The sequence below is a fragment of the Calypte anna genome, chromosome 3, assembly GCF_003957555.1.
Source record: "Calypte anna isolate BGI_N300 chromosome 3, bCalAnn1_v1.p, whole genome shotgun sequence".
NCBI lineage: Eukaryota > Metazoa > Chordata > Aves > Apodiformes > Trochilidae > Calypte > Calypte anna.
This window is the reverse complement of record NC_044246.1, coordinates 113,427,186-113,439,179: the sequence shown is the minus strand read 5'-3', so window position 1 is coordinate 113,439,179 and position 11,994 is coordinate 113,427,186. Positions and strand designations below refer to the sequence as shown.

General features: G+C 45.8%; 1 protein-coding gene across 1 annotated transcript in view; it reads left to right on the top strand.

Annotated features, from left to right (window-relative positions):
- The first annotated feature begins 770 nt into the window (after positions 1-770).
- The window catches only part of MSRA (methionine sulfoxide reductase A), a 358,932-nt gene continuing 347,708 nt past the window's right edge, over positions 771-11,994 (top strand). Inside the window, exon 1 of the mRNA XM_030448474.1 lies at positions 771-976. Coding sequence (XP_030304334.1) covers positions 847-976 — 130 coding nt within the window. The 5' untranslated portion in view covers positions 771-846. The remainder of the gene's footprint in view (positions 977-11,994) is intronic.

Genomic DNA, 11,994 nt, shown 5'->3' with positions numbered 1-11,994 from the left:
TCACACTCGTGTCACACGTGTGTGTGCGTGTCACACCCGTGTCTGTGTCACACCCGCTGTTTGTTTCACACTCGTGTGTGTGCGTGCCACACGTGTGTGTGTGTGTCACACCCGTGTGTCTGTGTGTCACACCCGTGTGTGTCACACCCGCTCTCGTGCCACACTCGTCACACCCGCTCTCATGTTTGTGTCACACTCGTGTGTGCTTATGTCACACCCGTGTGTCTGTGTGTCACACCCGTGTGCGTGTCACACCCGCTCTCATGTTTGTCACACTCGTGTCACACGTGTGTGTGCGTGTCACACCCGTGTCTGTGTCACACCCGCTGTTTGTTTCACACTCGTGTGTGTGCGTGCCACACGTGTGTGTGTGTGTCACACCCGTGTGTCTGTGTGTCACACCCGTGTGTGTCACACCCGCTCTCGTGCCACACTCGTCACACCCGCTCTCATGTTTGTGTCACACTCGTGTGTGCTTATGTCACACCCGTGTGTCTGTGTGTCACACTCGTGTGTCACACCCGTGTGTCTGTGTGTCACACTCGTGTGTCACACTCCTGTGTCACACCCGTGTGTCTGTGTCACACTCCTGTGTCACACCCGTGTGTCTGTGTGTCACACCCGTGTGTCTGTGTGTGTCACACCCGTGTGTCTGTGTGTGTCACACTCGTGTGTCTGTGTCACACCCGTGTGTCTGTGTCACACTCGTGTGTCTGTGTCACACTCGTGTGTCTGTGTCACACTCGCTCTCCTCCCGCCGCCGCTCGGTAGGGGGCGGTCCTGGGGCCCTCTCTCCGCCGCCGCCCGTCCCAAGGGCCAACGCGCCCCACAGTCCCCTCAGGGCCGATGCCGCCAGCTCCGCGGCGCCTCCTCCGCGCCCTCTTCAGCTCCAGCGCCAGGATGGGCGACTTCACCTCCCGCTTGCCGCAGCAGGGAGAAGCACTGCCCGGCAGGAACCAGCGGCTCCCGGTTCCAGGTAGACACCGCACTCCGTTTACATTTTCCCCCTTTCTGCCGGGACAGGACGGGACAGGGGGGGTGGGAGTTGAGGTGAAGCCGTGCTGCGCTCCGCTCCCTCCCCTCGCCCTGAGGCTGCGGCTTTGCGCATGCGCGGAGCCCTTCGGCACCGGGGTGAGGGGGCGGTGGGCGCTGCTGCGCATGCGGGGAAGGGAGAGCGGGGGAGATGGCGGGGGGCGGCCCGGGGCTGTCAGGCACCGGCCGAAGGGTCTGGGTGCTCGGGGAGAGCGTTCGGGTCGCGGTTCGTGAGGACACGGCGGGGATGGTTTCTGGAGCTGCTTTTTCTCTCGGTTTTTGCGTCGAATGTTGCTGCCCGCCGCGCTAGGCCTGGTTTCCAACTCGTTCACTCTTATTTTTATTTTTTAAATAAAAATATGTCAGACATCGAGGTGCTGGAGTGTGTTGGGGAAAGGTCTGGAGAAGAGATTCTGCTGAAGAGAGGCGGAGGGAGATGGGGGTGTTCGGCCCGCAGCAAAGGAGGCTGAGGGGAGACCCTTGGGAGTGAGGGGGGAGTTGGGCTCCTGCCCCGAGTTCCAAGCCATGGGCTGAGGAAATGGCCACAAGATGTGCCAAGGGAGGTTGAGATTGGAGATGAGGAGAAAATTCTTCGCTGAAAGGGTTATTAAACACTGGGATAGGCTGCCCAGGGCAGTGGTGAAATCACCATTCCCTGGAGGTGTTGGGAAGCCCAGGGAGATGCGGTGCTGAGGGAGGTGGTTGAGCCCTGGGCTTGGTGCAGTCAGATGAATGTTTGGACTTTGTGATTTGAAAGGTCTTTTCCAAGCAGAATGGTTTTGCAATTCTGTGAAAATAATACCTGGGTGTGATGTGAATGGCCTGGCCCTAATATATTTGTTCTTAAGTTCTTACTGATTCTTTCAGCGGTTCTCCAATACTTTTCCTTTCCTGACAGAATACCAACCCAGAATGAAGTGATTTTTGCCTTCTGTCAGCCCTCCTGGGAACTAAAAATATTGCATGATGGCTGTCATCACCCTTGGGAATTGCAGTGGCAGATTGGTGTTCTAACATAGGTGATCATTCTATTGTGCAAGGTTTTAATTCATATTTATCTTTGCTCCGGGCACCTGAAGTCTGTAAAAAGGCTGTGAACTTAAAAAAATAAATATTAAAACACATCAGATACTTAAGTGCTGGTGGGAGAATAATAAATGGGTGATGGCATAACACAGCAGTAAAAGAGGTGTTTGAGAGCATAACAAAGTCTTACATTGTGGAGATATTTGTTGAAATGCTGAAGGTAGCAAGAAGGTAATGGTGAAATTAAAAGACAGCAGAAAGGTTATTTTATGTCTGACATGGAGAAGGTGGACTCAAAAGGAGTGGGGCAAAGATGGGGGTGATATCATTAGGGTAATGAACTCTGGAGATGATACCAAGAGTGGTAGCACCTTGCCTAGATGAAAGTGGCATCTTCATGTTGTAGTGGGTAAAACCCTGGGCTGAAGATCCTCTGTAACTGCACAGGCAGAGTAATTTTGTGCTGCTGTACACAAAGCATCCTTGTAAGGCCAAATTGTTTTGGTTTTTTTTACATATTCTATGTCTAGCTGTGATATTACGTGCTTTAAAACATCATGGACCTCCTCTGAATAGCAAAACTAAGGTGTAAACTACTTTAAGAGGCAATTTAAATTTAACACTGCTTAACTTTTTACATTTCTTTTGTTCAAATTGCTCTCAGGTTGCAGGATCCCAGGAGCCTGGGTTGCAAGGGTGCTCCAGTCCTGCCCCTTTGCCAGTGTTTTGCTGTCTTCTGGCCTCTCCCCAATGAGGAGGTTTTCCTCATGTCCACCATGAACAATTTATGGCAGGCAGTGGCTGCTGCCCTTCCCAGTACTGTTGAGAAGAGTTTGAGTTGTTTTCACTCCTTATGAAGCTGCTCTAAGATTTCCCAGCTGAAACACTCCCAGCTCCTGCAAGCTCTGTAGGTTTGGCTGCTGACCAACTCGACCTCTCAGACCCTTTACATTTTATTACTGTCTCTCTTCAACTGAGGGCCCCAAAACTGCAGGTGGGATTTCAGGAGAATCTAAGCAGCATGTCCTAGAAGGGAGTGGTTTTTCCACACTCATTTGCTCCTTGTAATGCTGCCCAGTGCAAAGTTTGATTAATTTGCAACAGGAGCACCTTGTTACCTCATAATTAACCTGGTCCTCACCCGTCCTTTCCTGCAGGGCTAAGATTGTCTTGCACTAGTGCAGAACTTGCATGACTTTCATGAGGTTTCTCCTGGTGCAGACCTGAAGTTTTCCAAGGTCTCATTGCCCTGAGGCTCTGCTGTTTGGCAGGGCCACTCTCCCTCTCTGCTTAGTCTTGCCCTCAAATTTGCTGAGCATGTTTGCTGTCACATCCTTCATGTTATTCTTGAAGATATTGAATGATATTGGCCCCAGAATTGGCCCCTGGGGGTAACCTGCTCCACACTAGACATGAAGATATTGATCACTGCCTTTTGAGGCTGGTGGCCCTGCCAATTCCTGTCGTGTCTAGTGCCTAGCAGTCTGTTCCTACAGCCAGGGCTTTCTCAGCTTCCAAATGCAAATCCTCTTGGAGATGGTGTCAGAAACCCTGCTAAAGTCAACATGCATTACATCCACTGCCTTCCCCTCACTGCAGAGCCAATCATTTCCTTGGAAAAGCAACCCAGCTGGTCAAGCATGATTTGCTTTTGGTAAATGTGTTGACTATTGCTAATTGCTTTCTTGTTCTCTTTGTGTTTGGAAATGATTTCTAAGAGGATGCACTCAACTCTGGGATCTTTCCTGGGAGGGAGCCAGGCTGAGCCTTCTATAGTTCCTCAGTTCTGTTTTTCCCCTCCTTAATGGCTGCTACCTTTGCCCATTTCTCCTCCTCAGAGATCTCTCTCTGTTACCAGGTTTTTTTCTAGGCATCATTCTATCTGTCACACTTTGTGTCACCTGTGGTCACACCAGCAAGCTTCTTCTGCAGCCCTGGAAAAACTCCACGGGGCTTCTTGGGACATTTAACTTCTTTAAATAACCATAACTCATTTTCCCCACATTGCTGCTTTTCTTTCTGACTGTGCCAGGTTTAGGAGCAGTCTTTGTTTCAGAAGACTGAGGCAAAAGAGGTCTTGAGTACTTAAGTCTTTTCTGTACCACTTTCTAGGCTGTCTTCTGTATTCAGCAGTGCATCCACATTTTCTCTGAGCTTCTTTTTACTCTTGTAATCTTTGTGGGATGATGTCTTACTGATGGTTTATCCCTGACTAGTTTTAACTCCAACTTGGACCTTTCTGATTTTGTGCCTAGATGCTTAGCACTGCTTTTAAATGCCTCTGTTAATTGTTATTTTATCTCCTTGCATTCTTTCCCTTTGCATTTGAGTTCATGAAGGAGCTCTGTATTTCTGATGAAGCTCCCAGCTTTGCTGCATGGCATTTTGTTCCTTAGTTCTCTTGGAGAGTTTTTGTCAAAATGAGATGACCTTGAAGGCACTTTCTGCCTTTGGCAGAGGCTTGGGGGCCTCTACCTGCCAATTCCCTAAATAAACCAGAGTCCAAGCTCTGAAAGTCCAAAATGCTAAATGTGCTCCTCACCTTTCTGTGCCAGGTCTCCAATTCTGATCACATCTCAGGTGTGTGACCAGACAGACCTGAACATCTGAGTCTCCTTTCTGAGCCAAACTCTGCCTTGGTGTGCAGATACTTGAGGAAGAAATCTGCCAGCTCTTCCTTTTAAGTGGTAACTCTCAGTAATCCTAATCCAGTGACCTGGGCTGTCCATCCTGCTCATCTTTACTGGTGTTAAGAGCCTCTAATTATTTCTTAGGTGGAAAGCTGCAGAGAATTTGGCTTCTTGTCTGCCTGATCTCTTTAAGATCCTGTTGCTCTCTTGCTCCTCACCCCTGAGGAGCTACAATGTGCTTCATTCTTCTTACAGCTCCTTCCATTGCTTTGCAACAACCATGTCTGCCAGAGCCACCTCTCAAATGTGAGGCTACTGCCACTGCTCCAGCCTCTCCCCACAGCCTCAGGGAGGTTGATGAAGTATCAGAGGTGTTTGGGTCAGGGAATTTTATCCTGGAAGGTGCTTACAGCAGCTGAGGGTTGTCTTCTTCCTTCCTTCCTTCTTCTTCCTTCTGTCCTCCTTCTTTCTCCCTCTCCCTCTTTCCCCTCTCTCCTCTCCCCTCTTCCTCTTTCTCCTCCCTCTCCCCTCTCCCTCTCCCTCTCCCTCTCCCTCTCCCTCTCCCTCTCCTCTCCCTCTCCCTCTCCCTCTCCCTCTCCCTCTCCCTCTCCCTCTCCCTCTCCCTCTCCCTCTCCTCTCTTCCTCTCTTCCTCTCTTCCTCTCTTCCTCTCTTCCTCTCTTCCTCTCTTCCTCTCTTCCTCTCTTCCTCTCTTCCTCTCTTCCTCTCTTCCTCTCTTCCTCTCTTCCTCTCTTCCTCTCTTCCTCTCTTCCTCTCCCCCTCTCTTCCTCTCCCCCTCTCTCCCCTCTCTCCTCTCCCCTCTCTCCTCTCCCCTCTCTCCTCTCCCCTCTCCCTCCCCTTTTCCCTCTTCCCTTTTTCCCCCTTTTTCCCCCTTTTTCCCCCTTTTTCCCCCTTTTTCCCCCTTTTTCCCCCTTTTTCCCCCTTTTTCCCCCTTTTTCCCCCCTTTTTCCCTTTTTCCTTTTTTGCCTTTTTCCCCTTTTCCCCTTTTCCCTCCCCAGCTCAGACTTCTTTGCCACACCCAAAAGAGAGGAGAAGCCACCTGGGTGACAACTTCAGCCTGAAAGTTGCATTTAATCATCTCATGAAAAGCTGAGTTGTGGTTTTGTTCCTTTGTAACCTGCTGACTGCAGGACTGGGAGAGCTCTGACCTTGTCTGCATAACTTTCTTTTTGTTTTATCCTAATTTAGGAGCTCACTCTAAGAAAATGAGGCAGCTGAACCTCATCTATCCCACGGATTTCTGTGGAATGACTGGAAGCAGTTGGTTTGTGATACACAGGGTTGTGTTTGTAGTAGTGAGTTAGATGGGGATAAAACACCCTACTGTGAGCTCCAAACAATACAAACATTAATAAGCTTCACAGGTTCTTTTTGTAATCAAGTTGGATTTTGCTGAGCTTCAACACATTTCAGAATCTGGGACTTAGAGGTAGTTGTGCTGTTTTCCTTTCCTTGCAGTAGAGCTGCTGCACTCCTGAAAAATTCTTTCTTTTATATGATTTCTGTATAATGGTGCAGCACAATGTTGTGCTTTGTGGTGAAATCCCTTCTTATTTCTTGCTTCTGCCTTTCTGTATAACTCTGCTTTTCAGAATTCATTTTAGTTACATTACTGCTGAAACCTGCTTGGGTTTTTTAAGTATGTGAGTATATATTGCTTGCACTGTTTAATTGATTATTTTATTTTCTGTTAGTGGTAGGAACTGTGATCATGTAGAAGGAACCTCCTGTGGAAGACATTGTATAATGATGTGTGTATATATATATCTACACACATATATATACATATATATATATAAACACACACTTTTTTCCCTAGATAGCCTGATATAGTAGAGTATAGTAAATTAAAAGGATGTTTTGTCCCCCTGGTCCCAATAAGCAATATCAGGTGGACTGTTTATAAGGCCCTGGAGTGATGGATGAGGGGCAATGGGTTTAAATTAGGGAAAAGCAGGTGGGGTTTGGATATTAGGAGAAAGTTGTGACCCATGAGGGCAGTGGAACAATGGCACAGGGTGCCCAGGGAGGGGGTTGAGGCCTCATCCCTGGAGATGTTCAAGGTGAGGCTTGAGGAGGCTCTGAGCACCCTGATCTGGGTGAGGGTGTCCCTGATACCGCAGGGGTTGGACTGGGTGAGCTTTAGAGCTCCCTTCCAACCCAAATTACTGATTCTGTGCCTCTCTGTGGTCTCAGCTCTGTTTCTGGCAGAGGTCCTCAGCACTGCACAAACCCATCTGCAGTGGGTAACTTTTTTTAGGCAGTTAAGCAGTTTTTAGGCAGCATGAAACAAAAAGTACAGCTCATGGGTAGGCATGATTATGATTGTTTAAACCTATTAAGAGTCTTAGCTTTATATTTATAGATGAATAGAGCAATAATTACAAATGTGGAGGAGGTAATGGGGAACTTTAGTCTGACCTTTTGTAGGAAAAAAGAGCACAGCATTTCCGTAAATTAATTCTTGCTTGATTCAGATCATGCTCTTTAAAGAAAACATTGATTTAAAATGCTGTTTGACAGAGGATCCACAGCAAAATCTCATCATCTGTTCCAGTGTTTCCTGACTGTCTCCATTAAAAAAGCTGCAGATTTTGAGTCATGTTGTTATGGTGCAACTCCAGCCATTGCAGCTTCCTACAGGTTTCTTGACAAAGCTGAAAAGCACAGTACTAGATGTTTTCTGGTTTTCAGAAACACCTTTAGATCATAATGAAATTGGTGCTTAGCCTATTTTTTAAAAAAAGCAAAGACAGCTAAGAGCAAAAAAGAACAAACAGAGCAAAATGATTTTTTTAATTGTCAGCAATGAGCCCATTTTCCAATAAATTTATTATTTCTTTTTATTAGATGTTTCTTTTATTACATTTAAATTTAAATCTTTTATTGAACATTTATTAAATGTTTCTTTCCCTTAAATAGTCATTAATTACTGAAGGTCTTCCTTGACTTCTGGATATTAGAAGTAGACACAGAACTTTACCACTGAGAGGGTTTGTGTCAACTGCAGCTTTGCTTTTACTCAGTGTTTTCTTGTTTGTAGCAGAAGTCAGATAACATTTTGGGTTGAATGTTCCATTTAAGTGATGAACTCCTCATACCTAAGAGCTTTTTCTGTCATTGCTATAATGCCTGAGTCTATTTTATGAATTAATGTGCATTTGCTTTGATTATTTCAGTCCAAGTCTCTGAATTTTACATGAAACTCATCCAGCAGTGAATTTTATTTTTGTGTGGAAATTATATTTCAACTTGACATCCTGAACTCCAGAAAAAGTCACACTGAATGGTTTTGCTGAGACAGCCAGAGAAGGATGTGCCTCGGGGCATGGGAACTCTAGATTTTGTCAGGTTTCTAGTTTCACTCTCCTTGTTTTAGTATGATTGTCTTCAGATGTAGCAACAAGATTTTAGGTTTAGTTGCCTTGGTGTAATTAAATCAAATACATGATCTTTGAGTGGAGGGGCAGCTCTGCCTAAATTCAGGTCAGCTCAGGATCTTCCCAATTTGTATGAGAAAGTGGTGGAAAGGATTAAAGGGGATGGAACAGACTCTTCTCAGTGGTGATAAAAACAGAGACTCTTCTCCCTGATGCCCCATGGATAGACAGGAGGCAACAAATACAAACCAAAATGCAGGAAATTCCATTGCAAGGTCAGAAGAAAACCTTTTTTTCTCCAAGGCTGGTCCAAGGAAGTGATTCTGCCCCTATACTCAGCCCTGGTGAGGCCACACCTCGAGTACTGTGTCCATTTGGGTCCCTCAGGGAGTTCAGGAAGGAGATTGAGGTGCTGGAGCAGGTCCAGAGAAGAGCAAGGAGGCTCTGAAGGGATCCAGCAGAATTGCTGTGAGGAAGGGCTGAGGGAGCTGGGGGTGTTGAGGCTGGAGAAGAGGAGGCTCAGGGGAGACCTCATCACTCTCTCCAACTCCCTGAAAGGAGGTTGGAGCCAGGGGGGGGTTGGGCTCTTTTCCCAGGCAACTCTCAGCAAGACAAGAGGGCAGGGTCTCAAGTTGTGCCAGGGGAGGTTTAGGTTGCAGATGAGAAAGAATTTCTTTCTGGAGAGGGTGATCAGGCATTGGAATGGGCTGCCCAGGGAAGTAGTGGATTCTCCGTGTCTGGAGCTATTTCCAAAGAGCCTGGATGTGGCACTGAGTGCCATGGGCTGGGAACCACGGGGGGAGTGGATCAAGGGTTGGACTTGATGATCTCTGAGGTCCCTTCCAACCCAGCCGATTCCATGATTCTATGATTCTATGAACAGAGGAATGGGTTGCCAGAAGTTGCAGCTTCTCCAGTCTTGGTGGTGATCAGAACCTTACAGAACCCAGTCCCGAGCAACCTGCTCTGGCTGACCTGGCTCTGAGCAGAGGTCTAGGTTATTTCCAGAGGTCCCTTCCAACTTCATGATTCTCTAAGTCCTCTGTAAATCTACACCTGTAGCTGTGGTGGGAGCAGCAGTGTCCATCTTTTCTGGGATACTCCAGCAGTTACAGAATTCCCTTAGGTTTTTGATCCTCCTCTCTTGGGAGGCTGAAACCACATCCTAAGCAGAGAAACAAAAAAATCAGCCAACACATCCTGCTGGTATTTCTTTAAATGACTGGGGGAGGGTGGACTCAAACCCTCAGGTCTTTTTATTTTTACCCTGATTTGCATTTCTGCCTATAAACATTTGGACCCACTGCAGAGTGGGACATTCTCTTCGTCTCCCAGGTCCTCCAAGTCCAAGTGGTTGCAAAATACCCTTCTGAAATGTGTTCCAGTTTTCCCCAGGCTGAGTGGAGCTGTGTCAGTTTTTTCTTAAAGTACTTAGAGAATGTACTCCAGCTTGACAGCAGGGATCACTTGCTCTTCCTTCAGAGACACACTTCTTCACATGAAATTTATGCAGAACATAAACAGGTATTTTATGGCAATGTCTTCACTCTTCCCCTTCTCTCCCCTGAAGTAGCACTTGCTTTTCACAGGCTATAGACAGCTTGGATTCCACCCCAACTGACTGCATGTGCATGAAGAATTGTGTAGCTTTTATTCTTATTGGGAGTTTAGTTCACAAGAGATTTTTAAATTAGATGATTTTAGCTATCTGAAGTCCCACCAGGGGTTGTTTAGGTGGTTTCTAATGTTGCATTTAGTTTGAGGGCTTTTGGAGCTTAATAGTTTCCAAACAGAGTAAAAAAAAAAAAGAGTATTCAGAAGCAGAACTAACCCTTTAAATTTTGCTTCTATGCCTGTTTGTTTTAGTGGAATTTCTGTCCATGCTAATCTTTTTTTTTTTTTTTTTTATTCTCCATTTTTTAACCCCTGAGAAGAAATTCTTGTGGTCAAACCTTCTTGTGGTCTGGTCCTTCCATTCCTCTCATCCCATGGAGCAGGATGGAAAGGGGCTGAAGCTGAAAGACCATAACATTCCTTCCACCTGCTCATAGCCTGGTACAAAGATTTCCCAGTGGAATATGATCCCTGGGGAAAAAATCCAGGAATTTTCTCAATGGTTACTGAAGCTGGGTTGTTATTCAAGTTTAAATTATTCTGACTTGTGTCAGGGTTTAACACTGCCCTGGCAATTAAACCAAATAACAGACACTCTCTATTAATCTCTCTCTCCTCCTGATAAAGAAAGGAGAGAAAATTAGGGAAAGAGACTGATGGGTTGGAAACTAAACTACACAGCTTTAATGAAACAGGAATGATAAATAGGAAAAGTTACTAAATCTATACAAATATACAGGAAGATGGATACCACATTCCTCCCCCCTTTTCCCCCAATAACTCTCACATCCCCACTGAGGCTGCAGGGCAGCCCTGGGAAAGTCCAGGCTGGAATCCTGGGGTCAGCAGCAGTTGGGAGCTGGAGGCAGGAACACACAGATTCAGGCTGGCATGGATCAGGAGCACAGGCAGAGGAAGGGATGGAATCCTCCCAGGATGCTGGGTGAAGGAAGGGAAGCAGGAAATTAGGAAATCCAGAAATCTGGCTTGGCCCTCGTGAGCCCTCAAATTTCTCCTGAGTATGAGGTGTATGGGATGGAATCCTCTGTTTGGTCAGTTTTGGCATCTCTCTTGTCTGTTCCTCCCCAAAGGAGGCTGCAGGTGGGACCTCTTTCTTCCTTCTGGAGGGTAAAAGTTTTCCTCAGAGCTGAGCAGTGTCCTTGGCTCTGCACACCAGTCTCTAGCAGTAACTATAAACATCAAGTGTTATCAGTCCTAGAAGCACACACTGTCTGAGAAACTTGCTGTTCATTTCAGCAAGTGCAGCTCCTTACAAGGGACTTAGCTAAAGCAAAAGTACAAGACAGAAAATCACCTTTATCCTGGCCCAAACCAGGACAGACTTGGGACAATGCTGGGGCAAAACCTCCTGAATATCCCTGAGCTGTGATTACTGAATATTCTTTAATCATCAGGACTTTCCTACCAAGGGCAGATGGCAAAATGAAGAAGTGATGAACAGGATGTGCCTGAGTATGGCATGGAAATCTCCAGGTTCTTGTAGCCTCTTCATACTGTGCAGAACAAAGGCAAAAAAAATCTGGTCCCTTATGTTTATTCTGTGACTAAATATATATGCAGCCTTGAGAGGTTTTAAACAGATTTTCCCTGATATTCTGACAGTTTGCTGAACTGTGCAAGGCACGAGGTTTTGCAATAGAATTGCAAACTAAAATGTAAGCTTAATGATTTCTAAGATATTTTTTTGGTGGAACAGAAGGAATAACTTGGGAAAAAAAAAAAGAACATATTTTTTCCTTGAGTGATTAAAAAAGTTTTAATCATTTAAAGTTTAAGTGGGCAAATGGAAACTTTTTTTTCAGACATTAATTTAGTTTCACTATATTGCAGGTCTAAAATAGAGTTTGTGGAGCAACATGCCTTCAGAGCAAAGCTTACAAAGGAAATATAATCTCTCTTAAGGTTTAGAAAGATTAATTTCTTAAAGTTTTCCAGCACTTTATTTACCTGATAGAGTGTTTGACTTCAAGAATTAACTACTTACCCATTTTTTCCTGACATTTATATGGAATATGGGCCAAAAATTGTGAGATTTGATGTCTACTGAAGGAGAGTTCAGGAGTTCAGGAGAATCAGTGTCAGATGTGGTTGAGGGTTTCAAATCACCTTTCCAATTCAGAAGAGTTCATTACTTATTTCTTCATTCTAAGAAACAGTCTTTGCCTCGAAGACACTCAAGCCATCCATTCCCATAAATTATTAAATTTCATGACAATTTTCCCTGCCTGTGCTGAGATTTCAATCCAAAAGGATGTGAAGTAGGGTGGGGAAG